General features: G+C 30.8%; 1 protein-coding gene across 1 annotated transcript; it reads right to left on the minus strand.

Moving 5' to 3' along the window:
• Positions 1–190: 190 nt before the first annotated feature.
• On the minus strand, positions 191–15,171 carry LOC126740780 (uncharacterized). Its single transcript, XM_050446952.1, has 3 exons — positions 14,960–15,171; positions 2,220–2,408; positions 191–572 (listed from the first exon to the last, which is right to left on the minus strand). The coding sequence occupies exons 1-3, from the start codon at positions 15,096–15,098 to the stop codon at positions 421–423; spliced, it is 480 nt and encodes a 159-aa protein (XP_050302909.1). The 5' UTR covers positions 15,099–15,171; the 3' UTR covers positions 191–420.
• Positions 15,172–20,177: the final 5,006 nt, after the last annotated feature.

Below are 20,177 nucleotides of genomic sequence, written 5' to 3' on the forward strand. Positions count from 1 at the left end.
AAAATTAAACTGCAAAACATATAATAAATAAAGGAAAATATAAATTTTAATGAAATGATAAAAACAATTTAAGATAGATGTAAAAAGTATAGAACTATTTATAGAAATTATTGCAATCTATAGGATACTTTAATTAAAGTTCTAAGAGTCCCATTCAAGACTATCAAACGAAACAAAAAAAAACGTAAAATCAATGTGTATTATTCATTTATTATCAAAAATGTTATGTTAAAATAATAAATTTACAAACAATTTATTGTAATATCACAATTAAGCTAAATATATACTCTAAATAAATATAATTATAAAAAATTTATTTCTGACATATTTGACAAAACTACACGGAAAAAAAATAAAAAAACTATATTACAGGCAACAAAATCATTAGTTTGAAAATAAGTGTTGTCTATTAAAAACCGCTTAAGCTGATTTTGCAGTGGTAGACTTGACTTCGGCGGAGTCCTCGGGGACTGGAGCTACAGTTGGAATTTCGGGATATTCCAGTTTGGCTCCTTCTTCGCATTTGAATTCAGGACAACAGGCTGGGAAAGGTGCAGTTTTGTTGGTTTTTTCTATAAAAAAAAATTATTTAAAAACAGTGCAAAAACAAGCTAAAAAATACTCAAATTTTCATTTAGATATTTCGGATCTAGATTTTATGGGGTACTGAAGCAGGTGTGTAAATTAGGTATGTTAATAAGACGAACATATTGAATAAAAAAACCAGATTCGTCATACAGGATTATGGGTGATAATTATATGCAGAATGCTTCTAGAATCTAGATTAAAAATTATGTAATTGCCAGACATTTCAAGGTGAGACGTGACAATTATTATGTAAAATAAGGAAAATTTGTCAGTAAGATGTAAAATACTAATAGAAGTATTAAATAAATACAGAATAGTATTAATTTTATATTATAGAACGACTCTAACTTTCACCGCTTTTATATGCAGTGTTTTTCAAATATTATAACAACTAAAATTTGCTACTGTAAAAATACCGTATATTATAGGCTGCTTTATATTTTCAAATTTAAAAAAATCCACTGCTTTGACGTCTAATGATCTACATTTTTAGATTGTTATTTCAAGATTCCTAGAAAAATCTCTCTTCTTATTGACTAATGAATAAATTAAACTCATTAAAGATATCAAAATTGTTTACAAGTGATATTGGTCAATATGAGTGTCAACAGATAAATGGCGTTTACTACCATTTATCTACTCTAAGCCTAAACGTCTTTGTGATGAGCTGAGTCTTATTAGCTTGAATCTTCAAGAATTGACACAGATAAAGAAACAAATATGACAAAAATCACTCAAAAAAACAAAGTAGCCATAAAAATTAGCTTACAACGATAATATTTTACTACAAGCAATAAAAACTGAAACACACAGAAATAAAAAAAGGATGAAAAAGTGATCGGAAAAAAAAACACTGAATTGAAACACATCTTTGAAAACGTCAAGTAAAAGTAAAATACAATTTAAATTATGAAGAATATAAAATTAAGAAAATTTGAACATACAAATATAGACTTCCTTAGAAATAAACGAACTAGAATCTTCTTGAAAAGAAACTTGAAACTATTATTCGTGGTCTCCTTTGTTTAACTAATTGTTTGATTATTATTGAATGTTGATCGAAAGTACTTTGACTTAAATACTTTTTGTTCCTTAAAATACGAAAGTCTTTTTCATTTAACTGGAAAAAATAGTTTGTTTGTATTTGAAAAGCAGCACACCAACCTTTAATAAAATAAAAACTAAGTCCAGAATTTAAACAAAAATGGTTAATCTTAATAATAATATAACTGGTAAAATAACATAAAATTAAGAAAATTAGGCCAAAGAGCAATAAACGTTAAGTTTTGATCAGTTTTCCAGAATTTAAAGAATATTGTAAAGATGAATAATGCGAAAGTATTGAATGGTAATAAAGTGGATACCAAGGTATGAGTTTAATACAGATATTTCCATAACGTCACCAAAAGGATGATGTTGGTGGCATACTTTTCTTTTCCAAGCCATATTAATCCACATGCCGTTAATATTATTAGCACCGTGTTAATATAGATTGAGTAGTAGTTAGATAAAATCAGCTACAAGTGTACAGCTGCTAGTGCTCTTTGACCACATTTCTCTTATTCCTTAATAGTGATCATTCAGTTAATTCTGACTTAAATTTGACACATAATGAAATTGTATCAACTTACCTTCGTCAAGTTTGCACTTGTCATTGGCAAGAGGAAGAGGTCCACAGTCTTCAACCAATTCCAAAAGTCTTGGTGGTTTATCTTCAGATACCACACAGGTGGAACGTCCACAGAAGGGGAATAATTCCCAGGTCTTGCCAGGTTCTACTGTGGCACATTTGGTTGAAGCAAAGCACATTCCAGGAAAATCTAATAAAAAATTAATACATTTTAATTATAATATTTCTATTAGATGAATCACTTATTTGAGATTAACTAATTTATTTAAAAAAAATAAATTTCATGGTAATGCACCCAACCGCGAATATAAATCCCTTGACCCATGTGTAGTATACTATGACCAATATGACGAACCCTACAAAAAAGAATTGAGTTTTTTACAATTTAATGGAATATTTACGGCTGGTCGAATTACCACAATGGATCTGTCAGTTGTAGCCGGATGAATCATGCATGAATGAAAATTAAAACACGGACTTCCTATTGAAAGCAGTTCTTTGTAGTTTTTTGTTTTAGTTATTAGGTGTACTGCTGGTTTTAAAAAAGTTGTCTTAATATCACAGCATTAAAAGACATAATAAGTAATTAGAGTACGACCCTGAAAAAAATATATTACGGTTGGTTATTTTTGATTCGATTCGCTTTACCGCAAGGTTAAATTTATATACACGAAGTAAGTTTTTATTACACTTCTAGATGACTGACTATTTGCTGGCTTCATTAGGTTAAGCAAGTAGCTGTATTCACATTTAATTAAATGTAGGAAGAAATATTTTAAGGAGCGCGATAAAAAAGTCAAAAAGTCAGAGGATGTTTAACTTGGTTAGCCTTGAACGTAAGGTGTAAGAGTTGGCATTTAAGTGAATATGTTTTAGACCGAAATCAGAATCAAGGAAATTATTTACAATTTTGTAGATAAACATTAAATCAAAGTAGTTTTCTATTTTCGAGTGATCGTATATTATAAAACTTCAAATTATCATTGTATGTATAAAAAAGTCTTGGTCTATTAAAACCATAATTAAGAAAATTTATGAACTTTCTTTGTATAGACTCTATCATTCTGTGTTATAGCTATTTGATAAAAAGGAGTCCAAATAACAGTGGCATACTCTAATATGGGTCTTACTAAGGAATTATACAATGTTAGGACCAAAGAAGCTTTAGAAAAACCCTTTGTAGCTCGCATAATAAATCCCAAGTTTTTTATAGCTCTTAGACAAATTATTTGTAGGTGCTGTTCAAACGTTAATTTGCTATCAAGGGTTACACCTAGATCTTTGATAGCATCAACACATTTAAGTTTAGAGTCCAAGACTTGCAGGTCATAAAGGGTCTTAATAATTTTTCTTAAAAATATTATACTATTATTAGCATTAATCTAGGTTAATATTATTGCAATACTCAGAAAATGTATTTAAGTCGTTATGCAACTTAACAAAATCCGAACTTTTACGAAGAATAATAAATACTTTCAAATCGTCTGCATATAAAGTATATGAAAAGCACTGACTCACGTCATTTAGAAAAATATTAAAGAGTAAGGGCCCAGGTGTGAGCTTTAAGGTACTCCTAATGTAACGTCCGCATCTTTAGATCTTGTGCCATTAATTACCACAAATTGAGTTATTTCCTTAAGATAGCTTTTTAAAAGTCTGAAGAGTGATCCATGCACACCAAAATTCTTAATTTTAGTAAGCAAAGTCGAATGATGAACCTTATCAAACGCTTTGGAAAAATCAGTCTATACAGCACAAACCTCAAGACGTCTTTCCACAGCCTCTTTAATCTTTTGAATGTACAACACCATATTAGTAAGAACCGAGCGGCCTCTGAAACAGCCATGTTAATTTTGATCGGTTGTAAGTTTCATATCAAAGAAAAGTTGCTTGAAAATAAGTACATCAAAAATTTTACCAAAGTGACTTAGCAGTGATATGGGTCTGTAATTACAAATATTTGATGATTTTTTCACCAGATTTATGTACTGGAATAATTTAAGCAATTTTCCACAGTTTAGGATAGGTTCCTGTCAAAATTCATTTATTATACATGTATATGATAAGAAAAGGTTGACTAAAGCTTGGGCCAACTCCTTTACTTCGGTCTAGTTGGGATAAAGCCTTTATTATGCTGATTTCTGAAATACTTAATATGGTGAAACTATTAGAGGATTAAATTATTGTTTTATTTGGAAGTGTTTATATTTTTTTCAAATGCACTATGAAAATGTTAAGAAAAAAGCTCACATATTTCATGATTGTAGCTTCTTGGCTTTTATAAGCCATTTTGCTAGTTATCGATTAACAATTTTTTTATTATTAACGAAAGACCTAATTTTTTTTGTGTCTGTTATGATATTATTCTCAGTTGTATCAATGTACTGTTTATAATCACTTTTGATACTTTTAATTGTTTCTTAAATGGTAAAAATTATTCTTCTATCTTATTATATATCATTTAAGTGTTTGTATGTTTTTCATTTTTTATAAGTTTTTTCTTTTTTTTTTGATCATTTTAATCAAATTTCTTAAAAAACCATACTGGATATTTCAATTTGTTTACATAACCTTTTGGAATGTACATATCGATAATAGCATATCAATTTTACTTTCCTGCAAGAATTATAAGATTTCTGACTGGATTTAAGGTTATTGTAATGTCTATTGCCATTTGGTGAAGGTCTTCAGTTGCAAATGGACTACTGATCTGACCTGTTACCATATTATTATCATTTACAGAGATATTTAATATAGAGGTAACATTTTTAATAACATAAAGACATTGTCTCCCTTTTTTTAGGAATTCCTAAAGTTTCCACGTTATTCATGCGTCCTTGTTAATTCAGAAACTCTTTTTTTTATTGACCTTGTGCTGAGCACATTTAGTCACGACTTCTAATTGGAACCTCTATAATTTTGTAAAAACTAAAGCGGCTTGTCCTCTAGTTCATTTGTCCTCTAGTTCATTCACATAACCGACCATGCGATTTTCACAAGTGACAAACTCTTGTTGTTTATTAGTGTAGTTCCTACAAAAATTTTTTTGATATGCTATTTTAGATTGCTATTGACGTTGCTGGTCCGTTTCCTGAATCAGAAGCAAGGAATACATCGTTGAGACCTTCCCTCTACCAAACCAGGAAGCTTCTATTATTGCTGACGCTTTAATAAAGAAATAAATCTGCCGATTTCAGACCAAGGCCGAAATTTTGAATCCAGATTGTTGCAGAAGATCTGTAAGACGCTTGGAATCAAGGAGATGTTTTTGTTATTAGAATTTCTAAAACTAGACATGCTGCCTCGTGGGCAGTCACCTTTCACCCTGGTCATGACATGTCAATCTCCTAGTGTGACACTGATCTTCCGGTCTTTCAGCGCCATTTTACCTGGTATATGTTTTCGCCTTATCAAATGCTCCTTCTATGTCAAATAAAAATTTGAAAACCAAAGAAAAATTATTCTTTATTCTTTATAGCTTTTTCAGCCTTACTCACTACACAGTGAAGTGCCGCTTCCATCGACTTCCATTTTATGTAGGCATGGTAATTTCTATGTAGTGGCGATTCTGTTAGAATCTTCTCTGTTGTATACCTATCTATAAACCTTTCTATAGTCTTCATTAGAAACGAAATCAGGTTTATTGCCCTAAAGGACTTTGGTTGGCGGTAATCTTCCTTGCCCGGTTTTGGGACAAAGACCATATCTCTCTATGCTAATGGCACATAAAAACCAAATAATAAATAACACAGGTTGGATACCTGGCCACGCAGGCCATGCAGGTAATGAGGAAGCAGACTCTCTTGCCAGACTGGGATCCGCGAATGTGTCGATGGGGCCGGAACCCATAGTTGGTATCGCCAAATGCGTTGCGGTCGCGTCAATGAAGGGTCTGCTGGACAAGTGGACCCACCGAAGATGGACTGAGTCCCCTGGTATGAGACAGGCCAAAGCGCACATAGGTGGGCCCTCTGCCTGTCTCACCAAAAATCTACTACGCCTAAAAAGACGCGAAATTCGGCTACTGACAGGTCTTTTAACCGGACACTGGCACTTAAGAAGCCATCTCCATACTATCGGTATTGCGGACAACTCGGAATGTCGATGGTGCTGTGAGGAGGATGAAACCGTTGACCATGTAGTCGGGGAGTGCCCAGCACTCACGCACGCCAGGTTCAAATACTTGGGTAACACTTTCAGTGTACCGAGCGACTTTAAGTCCTTTAGACCAGAGAGCCTTATCGGTTTCTCTAAGGCCGTTGGGCTCTGGTAACCCCCGGTAGGGCATGACGGGTCCATCAGGAGACCTATATGCACAACTGCCTTGGCAGCCCACTGTTTCGTCAATTCAATTCAATTTAATAAATAACACCAATTCCAATTCTGCCCTCAATAACTCTCTTTAAGAGAATGATAGAGATTGCATATCTCTACAGAACTTGTGCCAGCAGTCTCTTTACAGTGTTGAACTTAATTTTTAAATTTCCTTCTAGTTCATTCTAGTTCCTTCTAGTAGTATACATCCTAATCCTCTTATTAAATTATTTTTTCTTTTATTTTCAAATTCTTGCTCATTTTTAACCTTCATCCTGAAAATGTCATTATTGTATCCTTTTTAATCAATGAAATTTTTCCTTTTTTTCGTTAATTAACCGTTGCTATTCCGCTTACTATTCCAAAAAACTAAATGACATATTATTTATAGGCACTTTATTGCGCAACTTTTTTCTTATTTGGCCACCCTGTATCTTTAGCGGTTTCCAATATCCATATGTACATCATATTAAACTAAACACCCTGTATAGTACGAATTACCATGAAAAACAGTTATTTATTTTGATAATTAACAAAGGTTAACCTAGTCCTGCTCTCATTTAAACTTAATTACTTGTTGGAATTCAATTGCATATCGGAAAAGTATTTATACTTTTTACTCTATACTACATCAGCGTTATATAAACATCTCAAGTGTAACAAATCTTTGATTGTTCTAAAGCCATTACTCCTTAAGTGTCTTTATTTACTCAGTAATTACGACCTCGTGTGCGAAACTTGCCATATAGAGGAAGTACTTTACGTAATCGGTGATTATTTTCCGCGAGATATATATTCTGTTACTTCTTAACAAGTCTAAATTAAATCTAATGAGTATGTCCTACTAGACAGGGTATCCTACATTTAAATCATAAGCGTATATGTTTAGGTTGGTAATAGTTTCCTTCTTTTTGCATATTAAAAATAATATATATTTCATAGTCTATCCTATCTATCTGAGTTTGATAAAGCTAATTTTTTTGCTGCAATTTTTTTAGGCTGGCGGTATATCTTTTTCTTAAGTAAAGAGAAAGTAGTAAAGTCAATCTAAAAATAAAACTTTTAGTTATACTGCTATCTATTTTGCCAAAAAAGAATTAGATTAAATGGCTTTTAGAGTTTCTTATTTAACATCTACAAAATAGTCCAGCGTTTAGACTCTCAATATCTCAGCTTCTGCGTCTACCATGACTTTGACAATGGCAATGGTAGAAAATATTGGCTGAGCTACAAGGAATGAGGGTACGAGGAAGACAAATAGCAAGAATGACTCCTGACTTGGACTATAGAACCTCAATATAGTTAATATCTAGGTTTTTATATTTACCGTGACTAAAATTATAAAATTTTAGAAAGCCCTATAACTCCTTATGCCATGGGTTATTAAAATATGTAGACAGGCTTTAACCATCAAATCCTTGGTAAATTTGAAGACAAATTATCATATGAACATGGGTCACTAACGGCTTTGTTTTTGAGCACAAACACTATTACTAAAAAAATTCAAGTAATCTTACAAATACGTCCAGAATAATAAAACGTTTTTATTGAACAGTTGGTATAACCTATCATCGATATTACATATTTTACAAGTGGCTGAACGACAATAATAGAAAATATAAAATAGTTTTTATTACAATAAATGTTCAAATTTATCCCCTTCAATACAGGCGTTTAGTCTCTTAAACATTGACTGAGGAATTCTCCTGAAAATAACCGGGGTACTTCGTATACTCAGACTCTTAATAAGTCCTCCACGCTTTGATCAGGAGTCTTGTATATTAATAATTTTAAATATCCCCATAAAAAAAATCAAGAGGATTAATGTCGGGTGATCTAGGCGGCCGTAGCTGTGGTCCTCCTCTTGCAATCCATTGATTTGGATAATTATTATCTAGGAATTCTCGTGCAGCGACACTGAAGTATGGCGGAGCACCGTCAGACATGCGACGTCATTCCTCAAGAGATATTTCCTCCATTAATCCATAGGAATTTTCTTTAGAGCATACATAGTTATTATGGAAATTTATTATTGCTATTCGCGAAAAACATGCTTCATCCGCGAATAGTGTTTGACTTAAAAAACTTTGATTTAATGTTCCTTTTTCGCGTAACGAGTTGCAAAAATTAACTCAAGGAAATCCTCGAGGCCAAAGGGCTTCTACACGTTGTATATGATAAGGATAAAGTTGCTGATCTTTCAAAATTTTCCATATCGTAACATGATTTAATTTTTCGTGTACTTATTGTAGGGTCATCTTTGATTGCATTAAGTGCAGCTTCTTCATTTTGGATGGTGTTTACACTTGCGGGACTTCCTACAACATGTATGGATGTCTTGAACTGCTTGTTTTACAAAGTCGAGCGCAAATGTTGATGAAAGTTTGTACATTAGACCGCGGATGTTCTCATACAACCGTCGTGCTTGTCGAGGGTTACCCAAAGCCATTACGTAAACGAAATGCATCTATCATTTCTTGATTCATGAAATGAACCATTATGATAATTAGTAATCACCAAAACTTAAAAATCTCCGGAGACTTAGAATGAGCAGAGAAGAAAACAGACATGACAGCATATTTTCACGTACATGCTAAGTACAATGCTTAAATATTAAAAGTATTGTAATCAAGACAAATCGATATCATGCTTTTTTTTCAAAAAATGCTGGATATCAATATCCTTATCTACGCTCGATGGGGGTTTAAAAGCAACTGTATATCATGAGGTATTCGTCACAGGGCATACGTAATTAAAATAAAACACGTTGCATTCTTTTACAATTCTTTAGAACAAAATCATCATTTCTTTTAGTGCTGATATGCTCTAGCTTAAAAACAAAGCCGTTGTGGACCCATGAACATTTGATCATTTTGTCTTCAAATTGGCCAAGGATTCGATGGTTAGACTTTGTCTACATACTTTGTTAACACCTTGTATATTTTGACAAAACAGCGAGTCACATCAATCACATTTTGAAAGGGCACATATAACACAGATCACTAGTATGAGATATTTATGTTAATAGATCATTTAGTTAACCAGTTTCTTTAATTGAAATATAATAGGAATAAAAGGGTAACTTACAAAACCCTTTGTGGAATGTGGAGATTAAGAAAGCTATAAAGTGATGACACCTCTATTTTAAGCTGAATCAGAAATTATGGTTTGAAGATAGTTGAGTTAGGAAATTCAACTATTTTGATAACTGCATACCTTTCAAAGGCTAGAAAATCTTATCGCCCTCATAAAGATCAGTTCTGGATTTCTATTGTCAGGAACTTTTTCCTTTCGTACAAATATTAAGATTGATTGAGTTATGAAACTAAATTAACATACAAAAATAAATACTACGATAATAAAAGAATTGCGTATCAACTGGAATAATTTATTTCGAAATAACATATATAAGAAAAAAAGTGTGAAAAATAATAAGCGCATAGTCGTCCACCTGAAACAAAGGATTACAAAACCTGGCTCTGCGCGCGACAGATTTTCTATTACAATATTAATTATTGTCAACAATAATTGGCCATTCTTTTAAAAATAATTGAAGGGAAGGTTATAACAAGCCGAAACTCTATAGCACTATGTCTACAATGCGTGTGTCTATACAACTATAATCATTATTTTAATAATTGTGGATACTTTGTCTACCTTGACCTACTTCCTTATATGTGATTCAATAAAAGATTTTTGTTGACAAAAACAATAATAGCAATAATTTGTTGAATTGTTTTAGATAATAAATGTTTGCCTATAAAAGCAAGGACAATGATCTGCATGACTAATAAAAGAAATCTTCAGCGAAATTTCTCAATCGAGTCTCGGAACTTTTTAATATATTTCTATAAGCGTATTCAAATTAAATTATTCGCAATACAAGAAACAACTTTCTTTTTTCTTCAAAAAAATATCTGTGATTAATAGTTGTAATTTAAGACAATAACGATATTATCTATTTTTATATATATTCATTGTTTATAACAGATTAATAAATGTACTGTTTTCTATTCATAAACCTACCATGACATCATTGCCCTAAATTTTGTCAACTTTTCAGCTGATTATATCAGCGAAGCCAAAAGCAAGACCAGTCAGACAAGTATTAATGTTAAGCACCACGCCTTATTGCTATGGAGGTTTGCCTTCGTACAGAATTACTTATTCATAATATAAAAAACACAAGGTGAGCCATTATTTTGCCAAAATAAAAAGTTCTGTAAATTTCCATGCATTAATTTATTAAATAATTCATTCAAAACTTACATCTATAGAATCAAATAAAACCAATTATCATGTGGTACAATATGGTTTCACATTATTGCAACGATGATTATTGACCGCTCCTTTCGAATAGAAAACCACTTCTTTGTTGAGAGGGACTGTTGCAGACGAATATTATGAAACGAAGAATCTCGAACACGCTACATGTAATCACGCCAATAAAGAACTTTCATCTTTATGGATTTCATATCATATTTTTGCTCCGTTTTTCAGATCGTGAATGATATAAAAGGATTCACAATTATTGTTCACATTTAAGCGTTCAGAGTTTTTTGTATTTTTATAGAAAAAATTATGAATATTATTATCAGATTGGCCAATATTGCAAATTTTATTAGAAAAGGAAATAATATTCCTGAGCAATAATATAAAAGAAACTTACTTGAATATTTTGCTTATCAATCACTATTAATCAATTAATAGAAATATTTTAATTGGTAAAATAATAAAAGCTTGTGGTTTGCACAATATATATCGACAAAAAATTAATATTTTTGAGTTTTCTTAAAGATTTTTAAAGTTTCTTTAAGATTTATAATAGGACTATTGGTTGAGGTTGATTAGAATAATAATGGTAAATTTTGTGTAATACTTATAACTAGGATTTCTGATTCTTTGATAGTTATATAGTGATATATGAAATAGATTAGTTGAAAAATTAATAAAGCTTAGTAAGAATATATCGCTCTTCAGGAGATGTTGTGTTCTTATATATATATTCGCAAATCTTTCGACACCATAAACCACATTGTACTTTTAAATTAAGGTTCTCATGATGGTGTCAGAAGTCCGGCATTAAAGTAGCTCAGAACATGTTTGTCTGGTAGAACTCAGGCTGTTATATTGAGAGATAACAGTCACACTGCATTCTCTAACTGGAAAGAGTTTGGGACGTATAAATGAGTGCCCTTATTTTGCTAAAGAATGCTATTTAACTATTACTTTCACCACTGATGCTTGAAAACCTTTTTTCATGCTGCAATTGATTTATGTCTTATAGTTTATCTGCTTGGGATAACTCTTGCAGTAGTAATACTAACAAGTCATATAAAATGCATTTTTCGTTTCAGGATTTCATTTACAGCGGAATCTTTGAAAAGAAAAACATCCCAACCATCATTAATATCTATATTTTTCAATATGCCTGAGAAGCCTTTAAAAATCCTATGCATCTTATAAAATGTGGAGGCGTAAATTATTATAGTATACTAGAAATAATTCAAATAATTTATATATTTCTCTTTTTTATCTCATGCTTTAAAGTCATGTTATCTGACTACCTTTTTAAACTATTTTAGAATTTATCGAATGTTTTAATTAATTGTGTCTAGTTTTTAATGTTTTCTTTTTTTATTTATTAATTACGAAAATTCCAATACATATGGATTCTGTGTCTATAAAAATAAAACATTTGAATGTAGAAAGAACATGAGTGAGATTTGCATCGATAATTGAGATATAAAGGCAATTTTAAACTGTTTTACTTTAAAAATATACGTTTGGAATTTGTGGATTAAAAAAAATTATGGTGGCCAGATACGGGGCTATCTCATACGTACCCAGTTTCGTCTGAAAGATTTTAATATCATTTTCTTCAAATTTGATAATTAAATTTTGGACATTATACTGCTTGAAAATTAGTAAAACATAATAAAAAATTAGTTCTGAGCTCATTTATATAAATATTTTATGTAAACCGATAAAACCTGAAGTTAATAAAAATTAGATGAATAAACAGGTATTAAAAATCAGGATCACCGTCCAAACTGAGGTTAATTAATCAGTGAAAGGTTCTTATTTCTCTATTTATAGATTTTTATATTTATATAGAGCATTAATAGACCAGTCCAACAATTTTGCAAAATATATTTTTCCATCAGAATCTATAATAAAGGTCAATCGTTTTGCTTCGGATACTCTTAAAATTCGACTCACTGATATCACCTTTCAAATTTACCTGCGAATAAATATCACTCACATATCTTTTGTAAGTGTAGTTATCAACATGGCTAAATTAGTTTTCCGTATAATTGCAATACTGTTAATAGATATATGAAATTATATTCCAAAAAACACGTTTTGGAATATAACTATAGATTTTGACGGCAATCTAAAAAAATATATATAAAATGACAAAAATCCAATTTTGGAAATTTTGTATAATGTTGCGGATAAATGGGAAGTAGACTTTAAATTAAACTTGTTAAAAAAACAATTTATATGCGTGTTTCATTCCTTCAAAAAGAAAAGTTTTTCAAAAAATTTAATAAAAAAAGCCATTTAGCAGTATGAATTTTTCATGCATGAATATGTGTTTTTCATATTTTTCTTTAATCGATATTGGTATTATTTTTTAAACTTATATGCTATTATAAAAAGACACACATTAAATTACCACTGGAAGAAATTCAAATTAAAATTGTATATAAATTCCTCCAACAAATACGGAGTAGTATTCGTTTAAAATTTGGGAATGTTGATTTTTTATCTTGAAGCCGAAAGGAGGATTTTTTTAGGATAGTTTTCTGTATTTGTAATTATTTTCATATATTCGGGAACCAGCCATTTTTTAAGTTTTATCAATACCAAGATTTTTATTGCCATTTTCACAATTTCTTACTAATAAACATTTTTAATAGAACAAAATTAAATATTATTTAGTTCTGCGACAATGCAAAGCCAAAATTTGAAGAAAATAAAACATGAAAAAATTCCAAATACTGAAATTTGTAAAATACGAAAATTCCAATTACATAATCTTCCAGTACATTATTAAAAATTCAATTTTCTATTGCAAAATCTAAAAAATTTTGAGAAATATAAATTCAACGCATTATAACCCTATATGCATTTGGCTAAGACCTTCAAACATTTTTTGGTTTTTTCTCTTAGACAATAATTTGATTAGTGCATTTTGTATTGAAAAGATTAAATGATTGCGCTTCAAATTTATTAAAAAATATAATTTAACTTCAATTTTATTGCTTTAAATTGATCTTAATTACTTAAAAAATTCAGTAGTTAGATCTTCGTATCCATAAATAAAAAATAAAAATTGAATTGAGCTTATCAAAAAACAACTCAAATATGCATTTGCAGCTATTTTAGTATTTGTTGGAAGATTTTAAAATGTTGATTAAATTTGATTTTTTATTTAGGAGTACAAAATATTCTTGACATTTATGTTTGGATATTATATTAGTGAAGAATTATAATGTAAGTAAGATTACTCGTATTTTTCACTTTCTTTAACTCTACTTAATTATTTACATATTGTATGTTGAAATTAATTCCGCAATAAAGATATTGACAAAAAGATTGATTTTTAGGAATCTAGATTTATAATTAATTCCAGCAATTCCTTGAATTATATATGTTAATTTTCAATTACAGGTAGTATATATTTTGCCTCAATTTCGTTTAATTAAATTTTTTAACCCAAATCCCACAACAAACTCGATCAAAACTTACTACCTGGTTTAAAAACTTTTGTTAAAATAAATTTTGAGTAGTCTAGGCTAAGCCGGTTTTAGCTCAGAAACTCTCAGTATCCTGTAAATTTTCTGCCTCTAGTAGTTCTCTTTTTTCATAAAGGTAATTTAATTTTTTATATTTTAAAAGTAACAATAATCGATTTTAATAACTTCAAAAAAATGGCCGAGCAACAATTTAAGCTTCTATAGCTAACCATAAGGGTAAAGGCTTGCAAATTCTGAATTTAAATGAAATATTTTGATTAATAATATTATTAAAAAAAAAATTTGGTTAAACTAATGAATACCGTAGCATTACATTGAACATTAAAACTTTTTATGAGGGCGCGAGAGTATAGAAAATTAAGAGTATTCGGGCTTTCCGAGTTTGAAACCGGGTTTTAACTCTGGTTAATCAATGGATTAAAATAGTAAAACATTCAAATACGAGTACAGTATTTTTCACTAAAAATTATATTTTTGGTCAGATCATCATGAGAGGCCATAAGACGAAACAAAGGGTTCCAGTCTACTCCAGCATACTCGCTCTCATAGATACAATCCAAAAAAAAATTCATAGAAATGAAAGATATAAAAACTACTAAGGACTTAACTTAAGATTTCGATCCCAAACTCAATTTATATAATTGGACAACTAAATACAAACCTCTAAGAACATCAGCAGGAATCAACCTCTTAAAGGTCTTGGGCCGGTCTGTGTCTACAGCAGCTTTTTCTTTCTCCTTTTCTTCGGCGCCGAAAACAACCACCACAGACAAAAGCGCGAGGACAATAAAAGCTTTCATTTTTTCAGGTGGGTGGTCACTTTTACGTAACAAAGCTACCTGTAGCACTTTTTACTTAATAAACCGACTGAGCGCCGGGCCTTGCTGCTCGACTTTTATAGGGGCCTGACGGTCTTCGGGTGGGAGCGAGATGAAATCACCATATGTGAGGGAGAGTAAGATGCAACAGTTTATGTTAAAGAGGTACGAAATCACCAAATCTGGGTTATAAAGGTAGGTTTTTGGCTTTTGTTGTACGGATATTTTCAAGGGTATAATTAACTATCAGATGGAAAAAAAATTGTGATGAGTATAAGAACATACAAATTGTTGGATTTTCTTTCCCAGCCAGGAATTAAATACAACCGCTTTATGAATTTTAGGGAAAAAATGTGACTAGAACACGGGTGTTTTGTTCGTGCATTCATTTTTCACATTTTTTACTCGAGTATCCAGCAAATGTTGTCCAGAACTTTCATATTTTTATTCTTGTCTTTTATTACTGAACTTTGTACTATTCTAATAAATTTTTGATTTATTTGTAAATAATGTTACACTAATTTTTGCGCATACATTCATTTAATACCTGATATGTTTTGATGATAGTGCTTGTTTGCAAAAAAATGATTTCAAGATTGTTAGAAGATTATTAAAAGGTTATATATACCAAAATATAGCGCTATGCGCAAGGTTAACCATTTTTGCTGAAATAATATCTAAATATGGTAACAAATCACTGCCGGGATGAATATTTTATAACAACCAACCCGGCAAGGACAAAAACACTTTCACAAACATAAGATGATCCATTTTTGTTCTGCAAACGTGCCTTTTATGAATTTTTAAAATTGTATTTATTTATTTATTTATTGTTTTAGCAATAACAAATAACAAACAAGCAATAACAAACTCGTAGAATTACAGCCATTCAGGTACTTTCACTCAAAATTATTTGCATGCTTCTTTGCTTTTATAGAAAAAGTCATTGGATTCGGTGTAAATGAGACAACTGTCAAATCCAGATTTCCTCTTTCTAAAGGACTAACATACCCTATAAATTTAGTTAGTTTACGTGTTGATCTAGTCGAAAAGTAATTAGGTAAAGGATTTTCAAAACATCAAAAACTATAGATAATGAAGTATTTGTCATACCCTGATAGCACAGACCTTCCAGTGCATATTCATGAAATGTCCAAATACATTACAGAGATTAGAATTAGAGAGTTAGAATTTCGGCATGACTAAAGATATTTATTAAAAGATGTATATTCCAGGGGATCTTCATATACAGGGTGTTTCAGAACTATGGGATCAAACTTGCAGGGGTTATTCAGTGCAACAGTAGGAAACATTTGAGTATAGGAACCCATGTCCGGAAAATGGTCATTACGGTATTACGGCCCTAAGACTATGTTATATGAATCTATTTTCTTATATAATTAGATTGAAAATTAAGTACTTAAAAGAATTATCCGAAAACAGTTTTAACTAGCCCCAAAAAGTTGACATTAATTATGTGAATCAAAAATATGTGTTATATATTAACCAATTAATCTGATTGGCAATGGACCGTTTTTTATTCTTTTATTTTATGTCTTTAGACAAATTAAAATTCCGTACAAAAAATTTAAAATAGAAAATCCAACATCGTAGGAAATTTAGATGTAAGAGCCTTAAATGTTTCTGTAGTTTTTTTATTTTTTTTTCGAAATAAAATTATGTAAAAATAACTATTGCCAATTATTGGTTTTTAATAGGGTGACTGAAAAGTATGCATTTTTTCAAAATTAATTAAGGTTTAAAAAAAAATGTTTTTAGCTGATCTGTCTATGGCTTTTGTTTAGCAACATACCATTTTATTGGAAAAAATAATAAGTAAATAACTAATTAAGTTTGCTGTTCACAACACATTTTCAAAGTCTTAAGTTGGCATCTACTGAGGTATTTTCCCCAGGGATCTTATGCATTTATTTTTGCCTTTTGCAAATGTATTATCATAATAATTGTTCAAAATGTCGTCCTCCAATCTGAATATACCGATTTTCGTCGCACATGATTTTGGCGGACTTAAAATTTAAAATAACTAAAAATTTGATACTTGTTTTGAATTATTCCAAATGCTGCTATAATTCGTCTAATTAAGTTTTGTTCTGTTTCTACTGGAGTTTCGTAGACCAAAAACTTTGCATTTCCCCACAGGAAAAAATCTAGTGACATTAAATCGGGTGACCTAGGAGGCCAAGAAACTGCTCCACTGTTTTCGTTTTTAAAGATAATAACACACAAACTCTGGTAAATTGTTTAAAATCTCCAGCTATAAAATTTTTAAACATTGACATTGACGTTCACATTTTGAACAATTGTTATGATGATGTCATGTACAAAAGGCAGAAATGAAATGCATGCTACTTAAGTAATTCATTGTCTTTCTAAATTTTAACGCGTCTTAGGGCCATAGTGCCGTAGTGACACTTTTCCGGACATGGGTCTCTATACTCAAATGTTTTCTACTGTTGCACTGAATAACCGCTACAAGTTTGATCCCATAGTTCTTAAACACCCTGTATGGCTACATCATTACATTTGATAATTATTTATTAAACCAAACCGTAAAAGAAAAAATGACACACTTCAACAAGTCCTATAATCTCATACATATATCTGCTTACAATTAAGTAGGGTGCCTTAAGGAAAAACTAAGCTGGTGGTGGTGAAGAGATGAAAGCAATATATGAAATAATCGTATATTCAAATTTCGGCTTGATCCAAAAATGATGTCCATCAAGCGCTCATATGGTATCCAACAGGATTTAAGGGATTATCACTTGGTATCCAGAGAATACCCACCACTAGATAGGTTTTTGCTGCTTTTAAAAAATATGCGTATTTTAAATATTTCATTTAAAATATGAGATCTACGCACCATTTATTGCTCCCGAGCAAACACCGTAACGCTAAATATTCGATATTGGAAGCCAGCGGGTATCCAGAAATGGTGTCCAAAAGGATTTACATGAGTGTGTCATTCGTAGTATCCACTGGATATCCAGTGAATACTTGCTGTCCCTACATGGATATCCAATGGACATTCATTGGATAGATTTGTGCTATCTGGGTAATAATATATATATTAAAATTATCCAGATCGGTCGCAAAAGCAACCCAGTGTGTTTAAGACAAGTGACAGATGTGAGAACGAACGCCCTTCTTTCAGTCGGATTGGCAGTATTAACGTCGATTTGTAATAAAAGTTAACACTCCTATGAATTTAGGATTTATCGAAATTCAGCTTATAATAACATTTTCTTATTACATTTGAATTTAGTTTTACTGTTCACTTAGAGATAGGAAGGATCTACTACCAGCTAACCCCTTACCACCCAAGGTGGTAAAAGCATAGTCATTCATTTTAGTAATAATGAATTACTTAATTGATAACTTGCTTATTTTAAAATGTAATTTTACTGTGCAGCACTACAAGTAGGGATTGGAAGCACAAAGAAAATTGAAGACTCTATTTCACAATAGTTGCGAAGAACAAATGATGTTTTTTTGTATTTTTGTATTTTCTTAAACGTCTATTTTTTTGTATACATCTTTTGTTTTATATTTTTATATATTTTTTTATAATCAATATATATTCGGTTTTATAAATTAGCTATTTTTTTCCAAATACATTTTATCACACAAAAAAAGGATTGGTGTAAACATCCTAGATACGTCATTTATCTTCAATATATGACGTAAAATATCCTAAAAGCACGTACATATGACGTAAAATTCTGTGGAAAGTGGACGTCCTATATACGTCCATAGTACGTAATACGTCTTTTGGCGTACGTACTGTGTACGTACGTTATGTCGTGGAGTACGTACAAGATACGTCTTTACTACGTATCTGTGCTGTTTGGGATACAAATTTGAAATTTGGCACACATCATTATCAACCTAAATACTACTTTTTGGTCCCTAGCTTATTTTGGAAATCTTCAATATAAAAGTTCCATGTAATCATGCGATACATCGTTTGAAAGTTCCTACTGAATGCTTTAGGGTCCTAGAATATCAAGTCATTACTTCTACCCATATCAAAATGGCAGCCTTTCAAAATCTTATTTTTCCCATTTTTATTTCTATTTAAAATAATTAAACTTTAGGTAACACAAAAGAGTAACTATTTCATTACAAAAGATGTTGAAAATGTGCACCATTAGCTTCAAGACAGTAAAATAATCTATTGGAGAACTCTTCACGTTACATTTGTACATTTTTAACATTGTTAACATTTTGTAAAGTGGCAACATCAATGTTGCGATATGCATCAATTATTCTTTGACGTAGATCGAAGATTCTGGCTGGGTGACGATATTCTTTGACATTTAGGGATCGAACCAGAGACCATTGGATCTGATCCAATGTGTTTTTTGAAAAATCCTTTTTTTGAATTTTTTCCATTCATAATTGTGTTTGTTTTCATTCTTTATAAAATAATATGTAAAAAATTTACTGGATGTGATATTTGGCATTTTAAAATTCATATTTTAGTCAATAACGATACACGATGGTATAAACTTATTTTATTTTGTTTTTATTTATGTTAGTGTGAGTCAGTGTGCAGTCTTTTGTATTTAGATAGGTATGTCTTTTCTGTTAATTAGCGTTCTGTTCCGTATTATTTAATTTTGTTAATTTTACTTAGGTCTGATGATGCCCTAATGCGGCGAAACGCGTAACCTTTAAATAGACGCTTGATTTATGAGACTTGGACTTTGAGTTTACTTTCTCCTACCCTTTGTTCATATACTTAAGTCTCTTTGAGAATAATGGATGATTATTTTGAATTTTTTCTAAACACCTAATACAGTTTCAAAAGTACTTTTTGAAAGCGTAGAAAGGCAGAATGCTTACACAACGCAGATGTTCATAGCTTGTGCCTGTTTCAACGCAACTGAAAAATAGTAGTTTAGTATGCATTTATTTATAATATACATATGTAATAAAACAAAGTGTAAATGGACAGCAAAGCTGGACCATATGTATATTAAGGGAATTTGCCAGTATCAGTAGCTTTCCAAGTGTTTTGTCTCAATATTTAAAATA

The sequence above is a fragment of the Anthonomus grandis genome, chromosome 9, assembly GCF_022605725.1.
Source record: "Anthonomus grandis grandis chromosome 9, icAntGran1.3, whole genome shotgun sequence".
In the NCBI taxonomy this organism is placed as follows: domain Eukaryota; kingdom Metazoa; phylum Arthropoda; class Insecta; order Coleoptera; family Curculionidae; genus Anthonomus; species Anthonomus grandis.